The sequence below is a fragment of the Heliangelus exortis genome, chromosome 12 (assembly GCF_036169615.1).
Source record: "Heliangelus exortis chromosome 12, bHelExo1.hap1, whole genome shotgun sequence".
Classification (NCBI taxonomy): Eukaryota; Metazoa; Chordata; class Aves; order Apodiformes; family Trochilidae; genus Heliangelus; species Heliangelus exortis.
This window is the reverse complement of record NC_092433.1, coordinates 10,389,474-10,410,254: the sequence shown is the minus strand read 5'-3', so window position 1 is coordinate 10,410,254 and position 20,781 is coordinate 10,389,474. Positions and strand designations below refer to the sequence as shown.

Below are 20,781 nucleotides of genomic sequence, written 5' to 3'. Positions count from 1 at the left end.
TGGGAGTGAATTAGACATTCATCTTAGTCAGGGCCAATCTAGTGGCTCACAAGAGGTTTTCTTCTTAACCCTCTCCTAACTGTTCAACAGCAGCAGGTAACAGCTGCTCCAGTCAATAACTGCATTCATTTGTCTCAGCAAATTCATTTCTACATGGATATAAACCCCATGAAGAAGTGTTAAGTGTCTGGGAGGTTAAAGCAAGGTTCTTCAGGATTTTTCCATCATAAGCTCTGCAACAGTAGGAAAAGTCCTGGTCTAAACATCCATCAATTAATCAAGAAGGAACACAGCTTCCAAAGATAGACACAAATTTGCTGCAAAGAGAGATTGAAGCAGCATCTTCAGGATACAGACCCCAGGACAAGGTTCAAACACAGCACAATGGCCACCAGGGTAGGTGAAGCTGATAGGTTCCTTTTTGGGAGAAGTATTAGGGACTCAGTATTGAAAAGCAAGGGAAAGCTGGAAGATGGGTATGTATTTGCTAGTCCTCTCTCACAGATGAAAAATCAGACTAGCCAAGCATAGACACAGCTTCAGTGCTTTAGGACTTGGCAGCTCTTTAGACTTGTGCAAAATCAGTCACTCCACAGTGAATACCACACAATCACTTGGCTCTGCCAGGTAGAACAGCAATTCCAGATGGAGTTAAGAGCTAGATCCACCTTTTACTCTGGGAAACCATTCAAGCTGAGAAAAAAAATCAAGACCGAGACTGATGGTATCTATACCTAGACATTTTGACACTTCTGCTCAGAAAGTGAAAACCAAAGACATGAAGAGTCTCTCATATAAGCCATCTTTAGAGAAGCTGGCTCTAGCATACAGCTGGCAAGCAGCAACCTGGTATTTCCTGTGGGCTGCAAAATCCACCAACAACTGGATTAGCTGCTTTCTGCTGCATTGTTTTGTAAGACCAGTGTCTGAGCTAACTTGAGCAAACCACATTAGTCACCACTGTCACCACAGTGCAGGAAGCCTCAGAGGTCAACAGTGAGGTGCAAGGGCAGCACTGTGAGCAAAACCCAGGGCACACAGCAGCACTTTCTGCATGTCAGGAAGGAATTGGAGACATTTCAGCTAGTTGGTAAGCTTGTTTACATATCCAGGGTACATTACATGCATCTCAGAAGAAGCTCAGTGATGCAGTGGTGGGTTGCCATGGTGTACTGTAAATATATAAAAAACAGTAAGTAGTTAACTGACCTGTAAAACTGCCTTCTCCCTTGGGTAGCACTTGGCTCTGATGGCTTCTCTTTAACGTGTCAGAAAAATAATTCCAGACAGATGCAGTACACAGTACATAGAAAGGTTCCATCCTCTCTCATTACTGCATCCTTGACATTTACAGCAGAAAATTAAGCACAATTGAAGCATTTCATTCACATATAACAAACTCATCAGCACAGAACAAACAGCCAAGAAAGCCAACTTTCACCATAGGCTCCAGGATGCAAATACAAGGGCCTCACTACAACCTATGGGATTCCCTGATCCTGCACATCAGCTTGACAACATGGCTTGAATGAACGAGGGAAGAATCATGTTGCAGCTGTTTGGCAAGAAAAATATGAGATGGGAGAAGCTTAATAGATCACCCAAATGTCTACTAAAAATTCAGTAATATTGAAGCTACACGGTGTAAACAAACTGCACGCCTCATGAGGATGAACTAATGTGATCAGGAAGAAAATATTTCTGATCAGCCTCATGCATTCAAAACATTGCTCATCAGACTTTGCCACTGATCTGAATGGAATACAAGGCTTGCATAAGTAACTTCATGTGTAAAGTAAGATGGGACAGACTAAAAGAGGTGAAATCTTGTGACAATTTTCATGAGAACAGGGGCACTACCTCCAAATTTAAGCTGAGGCAGCAGCATTCCTGTCTTTCTAAATACTTCATATATGCCTTGTCACAATGTCTGTCTGTAGCACACTACTGCACATCTGCAATACTTGCCCTCCCTCTTTCTTGCCTTTGACAGCTGCATTTCAGTAACAGTTCATTCAGTTCTCTTTTTCCCTACCTTGCCCATGGAAGTACCTAATGAATGCATATTTATAAAGTACTAAGAGTTTCTGAATGGCTCTGTGATCCTGCAAAATTTGTCACTCAAGTACTTCTCAATCTCCATTCCTGTTTTGACAGCTTGTTCGAAGCTGCCATAAAATTCCTCACTGCAATTCATGCTCTTGGTGCACCTTTGCCCTTTCCAGAACAGATACCTCCTTTCCTTCCAATCACAGATACACAGAAGCTGTTCTGAAATCTTCTCCTGTGTAAGTAATTAGATTCTATCCCTGAGAACCAAAGTTAACACAAATGTCCAAATCCCAAGTGCCAACAACTTGTGCCACGGTACTGCATCCAGTGAAAACAGCCCGACACAAGCACATTCTCTTAAAACAAAAATACCCAAAAACCCTCAAGCTCCAAACATGCAGATTGAAGTGGAAAATAAGACATAGCAGTTCTGTGTAGCAACCTCTCTTTTGGAAATCCAGTAACAACTGCTCAATTTCTGTGAGGAAACCAATGCAGAGATTGTGTGACCCATCCAATGGTGGTTCCAGCTCTCACACAACACATTGTCCCATCCTCCTACACCATTTATCCTCACACACAAATTATTATTGGATATAATAGGATGACCACTGGGTCATCCTAGAAGACTTTTGATTTATACATCCCTGTGCTTTGCCAAGTGCAGATTCAACCAAACCTAACTGGTTTCCTTAGCACTCCATAAGCTGCAGGCACTGGTGATGGGCTGTGGGTCTTTGGGGCAGGAGGAGGGTACCAATATGCAAAATACTGTACAAATCCACATAAAATTAAATGATCCCTATCCTGCTGAACCTGCAAACACAATAACTAATCATTTCTATCAGCATTCTGCATGGCAGATGGCAAGTGGTTTGGAATAATGAGAGACTTTGCCCCACAAGTGAATAATTTCAACGTACATTTGGATGTAAATTCTTTACTGATTATGATGGTAGAATACTGAGTTATGAGAAACTGCCAGTTTGGAAGCTGAAAGGAAAACTACTGCCTCTTCCTTCACTTGCCAAGAGATACAGAAGTTAACAGAACTGGATCTCCTGCTCACAAAGCCATGCACCATTTTTTCCAAGGATACCAAGCTACTAAAAGTTGACTAGCAAAGATGAAGAGCCTAAAGTTAGCAGCAAAACGGTCTCTAGAAGCCAAGCAGGAATGAGTCAGAATCCTGTTGCTGGAAGGAGTTCTCTGAATCAGAAAGGAAGCTGGCTCAGCTCCCACAAGGCAGAAAAGCAATATAGCAAGCAATAACTGAATCTGAAAACAACACACAGCCCAACAAGTGACCCGAACAGGGATTTTCTTTCTTCAGATAAAAAAAAAAAAAAAAAAATCTAAAAACTGTTTAAGATCTCAGGTCAGGAGGGGAAAGCATGCAGCTTACAGAATGTATGCAGCACTGGCTCCTACAGTACACAAGTTCTGGTATATTGTATATTATATAATATATAATATATATAATATATAATGTCTCAGGGTTAGCTGGGGACTGCCTGCTGGGAGAATGCTGGGCCCATGTTCTTTGTTGGTCTGTTAAACCCTCCCCAAAAAGTACTGTAACGAAAGTAACTGATGATGTGACACTGATCTCATACAACTGCAAGCCATCAGGGACAGACAGGTTCAGTAAATTTCTCTTAAGTAGGATGATCTCGTAATGATGTCAGACTACTAACGAGATGTTCTTTTTAAAGGAAACCCCTGACCACTCATTTTAACTGCAGTTACTTTTCTAAAATGGCACTAAACACTGTACTAGGTCCCTACAGTTTACACCAGACTACACAAAGGAGTATCAGTGACAGACAAAAATATGAGTCCATTAGTATATTCTGTACTGACAGAGCAGTACATCCTGCTAAGGATGTGGAAACAAATTTTGCTGCCAGACTTAAAGTTTAGGCGAGATCTGAAACTAAACATTCACCCTATTTAAATTAAATTTTAAAATAAAAAATAAAAAAATAAAAAATAAAAATCCCCTTGCTTCTGCCCACATGCTCTAATCTTAAAAACCACAGTGCCCTCTTTTACCATACTGTGAAATTTGCTGAGTACTAACTCAGCAAGATCCCCATTAAGTAGCTCCTCATCCACCAGAGAACATCAATAATGGTGCTTTCAAATAATACACACAAAACCTCGAAGCCTGTTTTTACAGGCAGGTCGTGATGCTTTTTCTTGTTTTTAAATAAATAATACTACACTATAATTTCAAGAAATCTTCAGAAAGATGAAATATCCTTATAGAAAATAATTTAGATAACATGGTTTTAAGTCTGGAGAAGAGCACATGAAATGTCTCAGGTGAGTTAGAGACCAATGCCTACCTGAGGCTGCTCCATCGTGCTGTTGGTGGCACTCAGCTCTCTTTGAACAAACAATACTCATACCTGAAAAAGCAAGCACTCCTGTCTTCCAAATGCTACTCTTTTCAGGCCAAATTATTACTAATTGTGCCTGGTGTGGTAGGTGTACAGCCCAGACAGGCAGTCATGAGACACTTCCAGGACTAACGAGGGAAAGAAAAGAGTAGCAAGGAAGAAACAAGACCAGCAACATCCTCTCCCAGTAGCAGCCACCTGATCTTCAGACTCAAAAGCTGATGGGACCCCTTAGCCTAGAAACCTATTTTATCAGACTTACTTCATGGACCATCATACTAAAGAAAGAAATAATAAAGTAAAGTAAGTTATCAAAGCCTGGCAGAGATGGTTTTTCTCTCCCTTTATAAGGGAGGAAAGGGCCTCAATCTCCCATCAGCCAAAACCAAACACCAATTTCCTCTGTGCAGATGGATCACCACAACTGTCCCCAGCTGCTCTGGCACAGTCTTTATTTCCTCAGGAGATGGAGACAGAAGCTCTGACCCACAGAACAAACTCTTTCTCTCCTCCTATCTCCACCACTGGTACTTTGCCTTCACTCTCTCCTATCATCCCTCCATCACTCCAAGAGGAGACTGATTCAACAGCAAGTCAGAACATTTTGCACAGCGTGCACAACCCAGAATCAGGAATACCATTGCTGTTCAAAATAGCAGCATTGCCCCTGAAATCAGCTTCTACTGAATTAATGACCAGATTGTTAGGAGTGTTACCTCAACTTTGCCTTAAGGCTGCTAATTAGCAAACAAGTCATTAATTCACAGGTAACAAGTGGTTTCTCAGGCATTATTGCTTCTAACTTTAATTCACCAGTCCTTTTAGAAATCTTCCACAGACAACTTTAACTTCAATCCCCTGTATCAACTTTAAGCCACTATCATCATCCAGCACACTACACAGCACACAAGCTTAAAAACAGAGGCAAAAAAACCCCACCAGCAATAAGCTGAGCTGAGTCCTTAATTAATATTCATGGTCTATCTCCCAACTCACACCAAGGGGGAGAGGGGGATCAAAGGCACAAGAAGTTCTGGATGTTGGTGTGGACCTGTAATTACATCTAAATACGTGATCATATACTATGAAACCTGGAGCAACCTTGCTTGCACTGTGGTACAGAGAGGGAAATGTATTTCCCAAACTGAGGGCAGAGATCTGCCTCTGTTTTCACTGCCTTTTCCATAATGAAGAGCTTTGAACAGAAATATTTCATGTATTCTGATGCTAGAAGTATTTCTGAGGTTTGTTTTAACAGCTGCACAAATATCCATGCTTTTGAAAACAATCTGGATTTGGCCTGCCAACAAACCCTGATCTAAGGGTTTTATAACAGCAACATTACTACAGAATTCAAGTACTTTCCATGTAAAAATCAAGAGTAATAGAAACATCCTTAACAGGCTACATGGAGTCTTTGGCATTTCTTCCTTTGCTGTTCAGGTCTTATTTTATAAATTCCCAAGTTCTACCAATAGACCTTAGAAGAGATGCCCTGAAATTTTGAAAAGATAGATTAATATTTTACACCAGATTTTCAGCACTAACAGAACTGCAATCTCAGTTCATTGGAATGATTTATTAGTCTTCTCTCATCATGCATGAGAGGAAAGACAATACTGTGAACACTAGATCAGCATCATTTCACTAACTGGGCAAAAGGAAACTCATAGTTAGAACCAGCATCTTGGTAATCCCCAAGAACTGAACTTTAGAAAGAAGGCAACATCTGGGATCAATGGTGCAATCTAATAACATTTTTAGATGTAAAATTTGGTTCAAAAAAGAATAAACTGGCCCAACTGGAGTATTTACACAAATCAGTTACACATATTTGACTATTACCCTGTAACATATTCCTGAAGTTGTATCTTACCTGAAAGTCAATGTACCAATACATTGGTAGTACAAACACTTTTTTAACAATGGGCATTCCAGAATTCATAAACAGAAAATGTTCACATGGCAATGTAAATGCGTGAAAATCTTTGTGAGGCAGAACTGAAAATTATTAGAAAGCTTTTGTTCCAGTAAAATTTACACTAGGTAAAATGACATATCAAAACTGGTCATCAAAATCAACCTACCTACTCTCTTATACCCTCTTTTGAAATAACTTGGAAGACATATCTTATCTCTTACACCAACATCTCAATTTCTTACTAAGAACAATTTTACAAATATGAGTAACAGCAAAATTTTGACTAATAATTCATCTCTCTATATTTAAAAACTACATGAAACAGACTCCGTGCAGACAGAAGCAGGAACAACTACCATAAACCAAGCACTGAGGGAAGAACTGGACTGGGAGGGAGCCAAACCATTTTTTGTGAAAGTATCATCATTACAGGGCACAAAAGTACTATGCTGAAATAAGTCTGGAGATGAGCTCCCAGCAGCAATCAGTCTTTTATAATTGAGAACTCTTAAATGTCTATTGCAGAGGCTCTTAATTTCAACAAAGAATTAATCATTTATTTAATCAAATTATAGAAGAAATCCCAGAGCAATTTTGTTTGAAAACTATGATGTCTTCACCCTTCTGCTCCTTGGGCTTCAAGACTGTCCACACAGTAACTATTTCAGAGCTTGACTTCTGGGCACAGCCCTCTGTTGTAATACCTGAGGCCTCATAGTAGATGTCAAGATCAATAAACTCAAGCATCACCCCATGACTATCTTACAAACTTCCCAGATCTACACAAGCAAGAAGAAAAAAAAAAAAAAAAGAAAAAAAGAGAAATGTTCATGTTGACATTTAAATTGAAGGGCCATCAGCTTCAAAATTTTGTGCAATTCAATAAAATCTTCATTTCTATGAGTACTGAAAGCAAAGCAAGCCATAAATTCCCTGCTTCCAGCACACAATCCACCTATGAACTTTCTCCCCTGGCCCCCCTGACTCAGTGTGGTTCCTTACTCTGCATTCAGCTCAGGAGGATACTTACTACACACCAGTTTCCCCGACGTAATCACCTTAAAGACTCATGTCCATTAAGTTTAAAGATCTTAGGACCATTAAATGGAACTCTTAGATACTAAGTCCCATATGGAGTAAATCTCTTTGGCAGTTTCTCCATTGGAAAGCTGCCCTGGACTCAAGGCTGATCTCTTATCAGGGTGAGATACCAATGTTCTTTATGCACTCCTTGATAGCAATGCTGAGCATATTCAGTAGGCTCAGCACAACATGCAAAGCAACACAGCCATAGGTAAGCAGCTTCAGAAAGAGTTCTGCAAGCTGTAAGGAGATCTCAGAGGAAAACTCAGCTTCAGAACAATTTTATCTTTTAACAGCTTCCTAATCCCCTCACCCCACTCCTGCAGCTTTACCCTTTAGAGAGAGTCACACCCCCACCCATGCCAATCTTGCATCCAAATTCAACAACTAAAAAATAAAATAAAAACGTGATAAGACAACCTTCACAAAAGAAAATAAATCAAGTTTTTTTTTTTAAAAACAGCATTTTGAGGATAAAGCTAGAGTGCCTGCACTAAGCCATAACCTCTTTACTGATGTTTTTTTCCTTCCCCTTAACAGATTCAGGGACTGTAATAACATTTAATCCTCAGAAGCTAATCTAAATGTAACACTCAAAAGAAGACAAAGACAACGCAACTGAAAAAAAATTTGGCCACTGCCTTTTGGGAGTGCTGCTTTATCCCCGGAGCGAGCGCATTAATAGAGCTTGGAATGAAATGCCTTTTTATTCTCTGTAGCAGGGAGGGGATTAGCAAGTTGTCTTCTCTAAACCCAGTCTGAGTCATGGCTCTATGAACACTGAGAAAAGGATGTGGAACGAAGCGCAGGGCGGGGAGCGCTGGCTTTTTATTTACACACTGCTTCCTTTGTGGGTGGTTACTGATGTGCACAATTTGCTAAACAGGGAAGGAAGGGGGAAAAAGTTCTAGGTCCCCAGACTTTAATTCTGTTGGTTAACAAAAGCGAAAAATTATAATGCACCAATTATAACATCATCATTGAGACAATATGTCCGTGGCAATTGTCCAATTCATCACCGCATGCAGGCAACAAGGGCAAGCTACTTAAGGTGCTGAAAGCTGTGCTCAGTGGTTTCTTGTTGCTAGGATCATCTTCCTGGGAGCAAGGAACAGGTTGGACAGAGCTCAGAACAAAGAAGGAGACACTGAGGTAGGAGGAAAGTGGAGATAGAAGCAGGCTGGGTTCAAGTGAAGAAATAAGGAGCAAAGTCCATTGCATAAGCCAGGCCATGCAAGTATCAAGTCCAGTGTCCTGCCTTGAAGTAGAAACCAAGAGCTGATCACTGTCAGGGATTTCATATGAAACTCGGTGCTAACACTTCACTTCTGTTTCTATACAAAGGGAGAGAAGGAGCTTTACCTGCCTGCTCTGCAGGCGTGCTGTGAATGATTATGGGTAGAAAGCTTGTACAACACTCCTGAAGTATTAAGTCCTAAAAGACCTGATAATCAAGGAGAGGAAATAGTCTATAGAACACTTGACCAGTTGTGCAGAGCTGTAGATGTCAACAGAATAAAACACTCAATGAATGTTTCAGGTATTTCTTATACCTGCTTCAACAAAGACTCCAAAAAGCAAGGTACTCACTCTGGAAACAGCCCCAGCTCTGCCCTATTCTTTTCCTACTATAAAGAAATAGAAAGTATGATGTTCACCTTCTCCCTCAATATCAGTAGTGCCACACAGTTTGCCCCTTCTCAAGGCATCCCCCAGACATATTATCTTTTCATACAAAATTCCCATCAGGGGAGGTGTCTCCTTTGTCTGCAATGACAAGAGCTTAAGAAATCTGTCCCTTTTTGACACCTCAGGTTCATATGGCCTTGAAATAGAAGAGCAATGTCCAAGGCCAGAAGCTGGGGGTTGGATGACTCAAAGAAAAGGGGAAGGAACCCCTAAGAGACTGAATCTTGAAAAAAAGAAGCCATCATTTGCATTTTTCTCAGCCACTAACCTTCATGAGAAATGGTTACATTCCTGAGTTTCCTAAATTACCAGCCTTCATCTCCACAAGAAACAGAGGAGACCGAATGAAACTGAAACCTCCGGAACCAAACTTAAAGACTGCTATAAAAAATAGGTGAGTTACAGTCTGTTATGGTAAGTAAAGAACATAATCCAAGGTCCTAATCTCTCCCTTTACAAAGACACAAGGATAAATCATTGCTACATGTGTTCCTAACAGCTGATGACACATCTGCAGAAGCAAATCCAAGAAAAGACTGAACTGATCAGAGACTGTCAGAACTTTATGTCCTATGAATTTTTAAATTTGTATTTAAAAACAGAATTTAGAATTCTTTTATGGAAAACTGCATGAAAATGTACTCAGTGTGTGAGCTGCCTTGCTCTGGCTTCTTTATCAACTTACTGCTTGACTGTACAAACAAAAATGTGAAATTACAATAGGTTATGTGATGCTTTGGCAGCCAAAAATGATTTTAAATGAAGACAACACAATATACTGCACACCCCCCTAATATATTCATCACTACTATGGTATCTATTTAAGCAATTAAGTAACATACAGTCTGGACTAAACCCAACTGGACTACATATGCTGCTACTCCAGTTTACTGCATGTTGTCCAACTGTTTACCCAACTGAGATCTGAGTGCTGCTCTTGACAGTGTAATTGCTTTGGACTCATTAATATTCAAGAATTAAAGAAAATATTTTTTCTTGGACAGCTGTTTAGTGCATGTGGAACAATAAGCTATGCAACACTACTGGCAAATACAAGTGGAATTTAGTCACTAAATATGCTCATGGTAAAAAGACAACATTAAAAGGTCCACTAATTATGCCAAGGCCAATAATAAAGGTCAGAAAAACCACTGCACCCATTCTAAGAAAACATTCATGGTAATTACAAGTCTGCTTTGATTGAAATTTACAGGGCTAAGATTTAGGCTCTTCACCTTTTTCTCCCCTGAACAATGACAACTTCAGAAGTGGTCCCTCCATTCTCCCTTGCAAGATTTAACAACTTAATACAAAATTCTGTCAAGCTTGGCACAGAAAGAGAAGATGGTAGCTTATAGATCCTTAGCCCCCTAAATATCTGACATGAGGTAACTGCACACTCAGTTTAGTGGAATACCCACCACAGGCTGCAAACAGAAATTGTGAAATTGTGAAATGCAACTGGAAGTGCTGGGGGAGAAGACAAAAAAAAAGATTCTCACTTTATCCACTCCTCTGCCTTGGTGGCTGCTTCCTGGTACTGCTCAGATGTCAGCTTGTAGATCTCTGCATTCTGAAACAAAGAACAATGTTCAGCTCTAAGAATTAAAAGGTGTCACAGATCTTGCCCCATCACAAAGTTATCTTCTATAATTAATAACCATTTCCAACAACAAACAGCATAATCAGTTCAAAGAACTCAAAATTGCTTAAAAGATGATTTTCTTTTCAGGAAAATGCATCAAGGCCACACGTCTTCCATTCCATTTTTCATCTTTGTGAAGGGAAAAGGGAAAAGGCAGCTAACAACCAACCCTCAGCTTTGATTATTCCATGTAACCACAAAAACAAGTTGTTTCCAGCACTGAGTTACTTTGACTTAGGTTGTGTTTTGTTCTCTTTTCTCATTAATTACTGTGAAGGATCATGTAAGTTACTGACGTGCAAGTATCAAAATTGGCTGCTAGCACTGGAAAATCCATTTTACATTTCAGTGCTTCTACTTACGTTACTTACTCTTAAAAAGAAAATTATGCAGCCTGTTTCCCTTTTAACAACACAGAGAGGCATATCAGGTATCAGTTAAGGCACTGCCAAACCAAGTCTGGAGTATCTTGCTGCAGGGCTTAAGAAGTTTGCATTAAATTCTCCTGAGCTTGCACAGAAAGAGTTTTAGCTCACAACTGCTCAGCTGCTGAACATGAAGGATGAATTCTTCCTCTCGGCCACACTTAGAGCCTCCCAAGCACAAGGAGCAAAAAAGAACAACTGAACACCCCCGGCAACTTCACTGCAAGGTCTTGTGTCACTAAACTGCTGATAAAGCTGCTCTGGGCAAAGCCTCTGTACTTCACACAGAAATTGCTGCGATTGCCTTACTCAAAGCTCATCTGCAAGGCCCTCAGCCTGAAAAGGCACATGCAGAAAATATGCAATAAGCCATCAAAAAAAGTGGCAAAATGGTACTGAAAGCGAGGACAGCTATTCATTTCAGGCCAGTTCTAGCTGCTATCTCATCTTTCCCCAAATTCAGTCATAGAAATACTATTCTTGCCCTTCTTCATTTATTTTTCCATAAATGCAGCTGTGGTCCTGCACATGATGAGACGACACATATTGTTCAGTGGTTACAAAAGGAAAGGCCAGATATAACTCAAGTTCTATCAGCGGTTCTGCCACTTGTGCAATCTTGGGCAAGTCACCGTTTTCCATCTGCAAGTGAGGGATAACAGCTGCCTGTATCACTGAAATTGTGTGAAGCTTAGCTAATTGGAAGGTTTACACAGGTTTTCAGAGCCCAGGCTTCAAGGTGCTATATTTAAGTGTTTTATCTTTGGTGCCTGAATTTATGTCATATACCAAAAAACCCACAGAACAGACTTTGCTTTTCCAAACTTTGACCTACGAGACAGACTTAAACTGAGAAATCATGGACGAAAAACCACTTAAAAATATATTTTGCCAGCAAATTGTCATTAATGTTTTCGCTTACTTACTTGTTACACAATGGTCAAACTTCTGTGCTTTTAAACCCATTTTTCTCCTTCCTATAATGAAAAGTTCGGCTTTTAATGGAGCCTTTTAATGGTCCTGTAAACAGACCTCATGATGTTCAGCTCCCTGCTGTTACTTATTCACACATGAAACCACGAGACCTGTGCTTCATTAATTAAATTTGCCATTAAAAATTAAATAATGTGAATAAGTAGATGTAAGCGTGATCTCCATGGGCTTCATAAGTCTCACCGTTTCTCCAATTACTACCCAAGCAATTTCCATATTTCATACTGTCTGATTTCTCAAAGGGACTGGATTTGAGAGATCAAAATGAGAGAAAGTGGAAAAGAGAGAAAGCAAGGGAGTAAAATTAAACATTTTTCAGGCAATAGGAAGTAGCCCCATCAGATACTATTAGCCTGCAGCACTCTGCAGTGAAACAGCAGCAGGAGAGGAAAACAGGAACAAATATTTTGTACATGAGACACAGCATGAGGTTGGCATTTAACCCACCTAAAGAAAGAAAAAGTAGCCAACAAATGCATTTGCTGGTTGCACTGTCAATTACAGTGGCTGTGGCACAACCTTGCCCAGTTTATAAGAGAGAGGGTTCAACTGCCCAATATTACAGTCAGCCTCATTTTCAATAACATCGACTGCAAACATGGACAAAAATAGCTGGAAAAGAAACCAGTAAGAAATAGCTTTAGATCCTAAAGCTGAAGAAAAGCAGGCAAGTGAAAACCTGAATGGAAAGGCAAGAATCTCAGTGAGGGAAAGGGGGAGACCTGGCCTCAAACAAACCGCAAAGCACATGGCTTGATGTGAAGATCAAGTAGGGGCACAGAAGACCTTCAACATGAAGATGAAAGCTGCTGAGTTTTAAAAATTAAAAGGAAACATGTTTGCATGTGATCCAGCTGGGGCCTCTTATCTTTGGATCAGACCTCTCTGCCTTCTTCCTCCCTCCCCCTCAAAAACCTCCAAGATCCAATGAAGCACTATTTCCAATGCTATGAATCAGAATCTTTAAATGCTTCCCCAAGTAAGAAAAACAGAATTTCACCATTTAAACCCGAGTTAATTCAACAAGCAAACTTGTTAAACAGGTTTTCCTTGGCCTCTAGGCTCTTCCCCACCTTGGGAAAGACTTGTTCACTTTTGCCCTATAACACAAGCATGGCCACCATGATGGCAGGATCTGTGATTTGGGGCTTCTACTCACAGAGAACAATTTTTCAAGCATGCTCATCTATACAACTTCAGATGCAAAGTCTGCTTCATTTTAAGCCTTTCACCCTATTACACTGTGACAGGGGATAATGTTCCAATGCCCCACAGAAATCTGGGACACTTCATAATGAAGAACCAAGCCTTCCTGTAACTTCAGCAGAGCTGCCCACACACAAGGGCTATTCAGCAGGATCAAGGTGTGGTATTTGCACTTGAAACAAAAGTCTGAGCTTCCAGTAGTCCTAGTGAAGTCCTTTAGCTTCATAAAATAATATTCAGTTGCACAGTAAAAAGAGAGAGCAGCCAACACAAAATTACAAGACATCAACACTGCTTTTAATTTACTCTCACAATATTTGATGTTGGGAGATAAAATGGCAGCTCACAAAGAAAAAGTTGAACATGAGACCTCAACTATTATTAAATAAAGCTCCTGGCAGTCTTAGTTGCAGAAATAAGTTTAAAAACATGACCAAAGGACACCATAAGGCCTCAAATAACAAGAGATACAGAAAGAATGAATGAACCACCTAAAATGTTTCACTTCTCTCAATAAAGCTGAGCCTTAGGGGAGCCAACTTCAGAACATCAGAGCTTTGTCATATGGGGAGAGAGCTCTCCAGAGAGGACAAACAAACTAAACAAAGAAATGTTAGTTTGAAAGATTTTCCCCTGCTATTAAATGATGCTTCGTAGCAAATAATAAAAACACAGAAAAGTTATAAAAACACATAACCAGAGCCTAAAGACCAACAGAACCATTTCCCTTTACCCTGCTGCTTTTCTACAACAGATGTGATGCTTATACCCTTGCTCCCCACTCCTCCCAAAAAAACCAAACACCACAAATTCCCTTGCCAAAGGATATCAATTTTAAAATTTAAGAGCTAAATTTGGAATAATTTTGATTATGCATTCCTCCTTGGCTGTAAACATGTTGAGAAACTCCAACACTCACTACTATGCCTCGTCACACTGCACAGGCTTTTTCCACAACATATAGAAAAATAAGAAAACAATACAGAAGAAGATGGAGTATTCTCAGGGTTATTTCAGGAGGAAAAGTATTCAAAGCATAAAGAGAAAACCCTGCCAGCTCGTTCTCACATTGACTTTAAACCACATTCCTTACAACTTCAGTGAAACACACATTACTTGTGGTAACACGTAAAAGAGAAAACTGAGCAATGAGAGCATGAGGAACTAATAGCTAATCAGATTTAAAGCATAATTGTTTGTGCACATCAAGAAGCAGCAGCAAAAGCTTGACACTGGGACACATTTCTCCCTCAAGTTCAGTCTGGGTCAATGGATCAGAAGGTGTTGGGATTTAAAAAACAAACCCAACCACCATCATGACAGCTATCTCAAGCTATTCTGACACCTCTGTGTATGGAAGCTTGTCAGTGGTCACAGTGCTTAAAGATACAAAGAGGATTAACAGCTGTTGAAATGCTGCCAGCCTAGATGAATGCCAGTGATACCTCTGATGAAATGGAGCAGCCCAGCAGAGGCCTTGACAAATGCTGCAGACGACAGCTGGGGGATTAGATGGTGCAATCTGCCTCCTACCTGACAGATGCATTGATTCCATCCCCTCTCCCAACATCCATGCTCACCGGCTTCCAAGCCCCACTAACCAGGCTTCCAAGCCCCACTACAAGCCCTGCTGGAGCTGAAGGGAGCAGCAGAGGCAGTGCTGCCTGAGAGGAGGAGCAGGCAACACAACAAATTTGGGAGAGGAAAGGGAAAGGAAAGCAGAGATGACTTCTCATGTGCCAAACGTCAGCTGGAAGACTTTCGAATTCCTCCTTCCAGCTGTTCCTGAAGCCAGAAATAAGACCTCACAGCATCCTGATAGAGCGCACTCCTGTTGCCTGCCCACACGCACTTGGGCACAGGGAACACACACATGCTCTGGACACGGCTGCTGCCACAAGGAACAGCAGAAAGCTACAGGCAAACATGGGTTACTGCAGGCTTTGGGAACCACCTGTGCTCACAGCACTGCCTCAGGGAAGCAGAGGTACACTGGGGCACCACACACCTCACCGGGTCGCTGGTTCACACACGCTATAAATCAGGTTGCTGATTCTCATCGCTCAGAAGTCTGATGCAAAGAGCTCCTTGTAGATTTGAAAAATTACTCCATCTACTTGCTCTCCTCCTGCAGGTGCCGAGGCAGATGAGCTGAGCTGGTCTGTTCACTGGATGACCCTTTGGATCTGTTAAAGTCAACCTACACAATCAATCACTGCTACCAACTTTGGTCCAAAACAGGGAGCTTGGGAATTTCAGGACACAGTGCAAGAAGCAACCTCTCTACCACTTGAGCTCATTCCTCTGGAGCCCCTGCTCAGCCTGCTTGTTGGTGTCAGATGGCATCCAGCTAAAAGAGATCATTCACATTTTCTCCTTCCTATTAAGCACAAATGCACAGACACACAGAAGTTGATTAACAAGGAAGAGAAATCTGCATATAAAGCATATCATGAGAGCACAGCAGCCAAGGGTTAAATTGTTTTTATATGAATTCAAATCTATTTTCTCCAAAGGTAACAGAGGAAAGATGTAAGCAACTACAAACAGCTTGCTGATATAGAGAAAAAGATTTTATTTTTTTTTTACCCAAAGCCAACTTCTAAACACAGCTCTGCTGTTTGCTGTTCATGTGTGGGTTTATCCATTCCTCCCGCTGAGACCAATAATGAAATGAGAGCACTGAATCTGTGTCATTCTATTCTTTCCTTTGGCAATAGGCTGTGAGATCATAAATTTTGGATTAAGATTCAGAGAGGACAGAAAAAGAGCAACATCCTCAGTAGCAGCACAGGAAAGTTAAACTAGTCATAAGCATAAGTATATTCTTGTTTGAACAGATCTTTTCATGACTGCAATATTATCCTGAGTTGAAATCAAAATATTAATTCTCTACCACACCTGGACAGGTTCTCAAAGATAAAATCCCCCAAAATACCAATCTCCACAAAACTTTCAGGAGGCAGACCTGGGGAGGAAGACCATGGCTGGGTTTATCCCGTGTTTAACAGGCTAGGCACAGAAAGCTAAGCTAAGAAAGCTAACCCCTTAAAGCATATAGAGAATCAAACCAAACCCAAGACTTGCCAGAACCACGTCCCACACCAAGATACTCCACCTAGGTGAAAACAAGACTACAGACCCAGACTGAGGTTGCACAAAAAATCAGACACAAAGGTACCCTGGGAAGAGTCCACTTGAAACAGGTACCCCACAGAAAGATGATACTAGGAACTCCTTCAAAGAGCTGCAAGTGCCTTATGTTAACATCAACTCAGAAAGACAGTTAACAGCAAAGAAAATATTACTACAGAAGTTAATGAAAGGTGAAGAAGGAGAAAAAAAACAACGACAGAATTAAACACTGTGTTTATATGAGGCTGGTTTAAAGTACACCACTCTGAAAGATTGCAAATAAAGCATTAGTAAAACACAAACTCTGGGAAGTAAAAGCACCTTCAAAGAGAAAGGCCACAAAATGCCAGTAGGCAAGCCAGGCTTTTTGACAAGGATAGCAATAGCAACGTGAAAGGTCCAGATTAATGCTAAAACTGTTGGAGGAGAGAACAGCTCTGCTCTCCTCCTAGCTGGAAGCTTAATATAGGAGCAAGAATTCTTAGTGAGGAATTCACAGTAAATGCCTGAATCAATTATACCTGACAAGTGCAGGTAAACAGGCTTCCCAGGCATTGATTAAACATCAAAGATTTTCAGCATCTGCTTCAGAGAAGTCCTACACCTGGCTGACCTGCACAGATAAGGCAGTGCCCATGACTTTAAGGGCAGAGCAATGGTTGCTAAATCACTGCACCCGGGCTGGGCAGCTGCACAAGTCCTGCAGTGATACTTGGGTCCTATCAGTCCATCCATCACACAGCCAGGGTGGACTCCTATATCACAGGGTGCTGCCTCTAACAACTGAGAATTGTCCAAGAGAGAGTCATAGGCATGCAGAGAACTGGTGCTAAGGGGAAAAGAGAGAAAAAAGGGAATTGTCAAGAGTACCAAGGTAGACAGCTGGAAGCTTGACTGGTAGGCTGACCAGAACTTCAGAGGGAAAAAAAAAAAAAAACACCACCACAAACAGAAAATTGGCAGACATCAAGTAGTCATCATACATTAAAAAAAGATGTACACTTCCCTGTAAAGCCCATCACAAGAGCTTATTTCAGGAAAAGAGGAGTAGTATAGCTAAGGTTTGATGCCATCACACCAAAGCTGGTATTTGACAGAGCCTCCAACAGAACTCCCACCACCTTGGATGGGCATGCTGCAGCTCAAGCTCCCTCCTTCTCTGCTGAGAATATCCTCAAGACCCATTTATAAACTGCAGCAGTTGCCCCAGTTAACAGCTCCTGTACCAATTTAAAAAATCTAAGTTACAGTTATGACCCCATCCTTTTCTACAACAGGTAGCTAAGGACTGCAATTCACTGGGTTCCCAGAGGCAGCCAGAAGAGGAGGGACCCAAGGCAGAAGGATGTGCAAGAAGACTGGAAAAGACTGATGATGATGCATCACATCCATGCACTTGCATGGCTAAAGGGAACTGCAAGAAAGAGAATCGCTGTAAGACACAAACAAAAAAATAGCAAAACACAAAAGTATACCAAAGCCTACATGTTCCACCCCCTCCCAGGGTTCTTCCTCTACCCCCCAACTGCAAATTATTTTCCATGTGCAGTTTCCAGTAAATCAAGCTTTGCTAAATAACCCTGACATGTGTGGGGCTGAGAACCAGCCAAGAAGCAATGATGAGATGTCCCTGGAATGATTAAGGAAAATGCAGACATCTCTTGGGTTACAGGAAGACTGTTGTACTCTCCTCTTAGTGCATATGCAATGCTGCAAGCACTGTTCCGAAAAACCTCACATACTCAGAGGCTCATTTGGTTGACAAGGAGCCTGTGGATTCGTGGACAGATTGTCACACAAACTGTCAGGTTTTTAGAGAGACTATCAGACCTCTCTTTGCCTACGTTATGGAGCACATCAAAGACACAGAAGATGAACCAGACGCAGACTGCACAGATCTGACAGAATGGTGGGTGTACATATTCAGAATACTGTACTGCTGGGGGGGGAGGCTTAATGTGAATAATCAGGGGCTGAAAGTTCCAGAAATGTGACAGGTTTTGGCAGCAATTCTCATCTTTGCATTTATTTATCGAAGGGAGAAAAACTGCCATACTAGAGGCAAATTTGGGTGAGGAAGAAAAATTGTATCAGCAGCAATTTATTTTGCCACTGTACTTTTTCTTATTATTACTCTCAGAGCATTTTCTGAAGATATTTGTATTTTCAGTCAGGGCTTTCTCACTATGCTTGCAGTTCCTCTTCCCATTTTCTCCTGTAGGAGAGGCTGGTTTAATGATTACAGCCAAGAAGACCACTAGGACTTTACAGGTCCCTGTATGTGGTTAATGGCACAGACAAATCCACACTTTCAGAAGCTCTTGCTGGCTCCCAGCTCTGTCTGGAGATGTTCAAGGAGTTCATTATTCAAAACTTCAAGCACAAGTTATGGGTAATCAGCACATCTGAAGAGCCATACCATATATCTGGACAAACAAAATATGAAGTTACAAAACCTGTTATAGACAACAAAAATACAAAGTTACAAAAGCTGTTATAGAAAACACTAACCTGAAGCATTAGTGTCTGACTGTTTAAATGAGGACAATGTTCACTTATCTTCCAGTGAGCTGGAAACCTCAGCTAATGAATACCTGGAAAAAGTTCCCAGCTCCACAGCTCAAGAATAGTTCTACAGGGCTCACTTGATGTCATTCCCCTTTATTATAGTAATATTTGGACAAACATTATAAAGCGATGGCAAAAAAAAAGTTATTAGGCTATTTCTACCAAGAAGTATTGATTATTACTTAAAAAGGAAGTAAAATATAAAATGAAACACTGATAATAAGAAAGAGAAAATGGATTAACACTGATTCCTTTGGCTTGCCTTTACACTACCGTTGTCACATAACCTCCAGTTCTCCCTGCAAGGCATCAGGTATTCTAGAGAAAAGAACACTAGTATCTTTTTGTATTTACTTTGCTATTCAAAATGGATTTAAATTCTCCACACAGTAAACAGAAAACAAATATAATGTTTATCCTAGGATAAAAAAGCCAAGGAGGACAAAGGGGAAGGGATGGTAAAAGGAATAAGAAAGAAATCAGAAAATATTTGTATGCAATTTCCCCTCCATCATTTGACAGTCTCATTCTCCCTGCTTTTGGTGATCTCTTTCACGTGGTTTTTAGTGGAGCCATTTTGCCTCCTCTGAAGAGGACAAGGCACTTAAGAGACATCTCTGTAGCTGGCAAAGAGCTTGTGAAGTCTCCAAGGACAAAGCAGGACCAGGGATGACCAGCCAGAGGCAGAGAGGCATTTCCACAGCAGGGCTCTTGCAATGCAAATATTATCAAAAGAACCAAAGGCCTACAGTGAGCAGAGGCAGCCATACAAATGCTCCATTCCCAGGCAGCATCCTCTCCCTGACAGAGGATGCCCACCACAACCCTTGTGCATGGTGCCACCTCCAACAGCATTTGGTCACCTCCAGCTCAGTATCATAAATGCACTGCAGAGTCCAGGAGGAGAAAAGGGAAGAGGAGATTTCTCACTTTTACCCCATTAAGGAGCAATAAGAATAATTACTTATTAACATTAAGCTCCCCCAAAAAACCCAGAGCTTTGCTGCCAATGCCACCTCAGGAGCATAAATGGAAGAACGTCACACATATGCTGTACCATACAACAGAAGATAAAAGCTAAATCTACTCTCAGAATTTAATCTGAAAACCCAGCCTCTAACCACAAGGAACACCACATGCAAACAATAGACCTTGACTTTGGGACTGAAAGAAGAAATAAAAGCAGGCTGAGAGCTCCAAGAGAGATACTTTGGTAGTAGCACCTCTAACTATTTAGGGTTTGCTGTTATAGCTGATAAGCATTGTAACAAGAAGAGGCTTCATAAAACAAAGTTCCAAGTGGATTTTTCATGGAAAAAGTATCTTTTTTTTTTACCTATATCTACTGGAAGAGAACAAGCAAAACACCCCAGCCCCTCAGCCAAGGACAGCCTGGGCTCAGAAATCTGGCCACAGGAATGCAAAGAAGGGACAGAATGAAACTTTTGCTGGGGAGCAAGGAGAGGCAAAAAAAACCATACCCCAAACACCACAAACAACTGCAGACCTGGAGCCCAAACCCTTTCTCCACCCCACCACCTTGTAACCCAGCCTTGTCCTGCTTTCCACTGGCAAGGACAAACTGCACTCCTCACCTGGACACCCTTTGCCTATCACAGAAATCGATAGCTAGGACACAACTATTATTTCTTTGGGTTC

General features: G+C 41.0%; 1 protein-coding gene across 2 annotated transcripts in view; it reads right to left on the bottom strand.

Annotated features, from left to right (window-relative positions):
* CHCHD6 (coiled-coil-helix-coiled-coil-helix domain containing 6) overlaps positions 1-20,781 on the bottom strand; it is a 108,455-nt gene that overhangs the window by 40,295 nt on the left and 47,379 nt on the right. For both annotated transcript variants that reach the window (XM_071755991.1, XM_071755993.1), the window contains exon 7: positions 10,653-10,723. In XM_071755991.1, the coding sequence (XP_071612092.1) occupies positions 10,653-10,723 (71 nt within the window). The remainder of the gene's footprint in view (positions 1-10,652; positions 10,724-20,781) is intronic.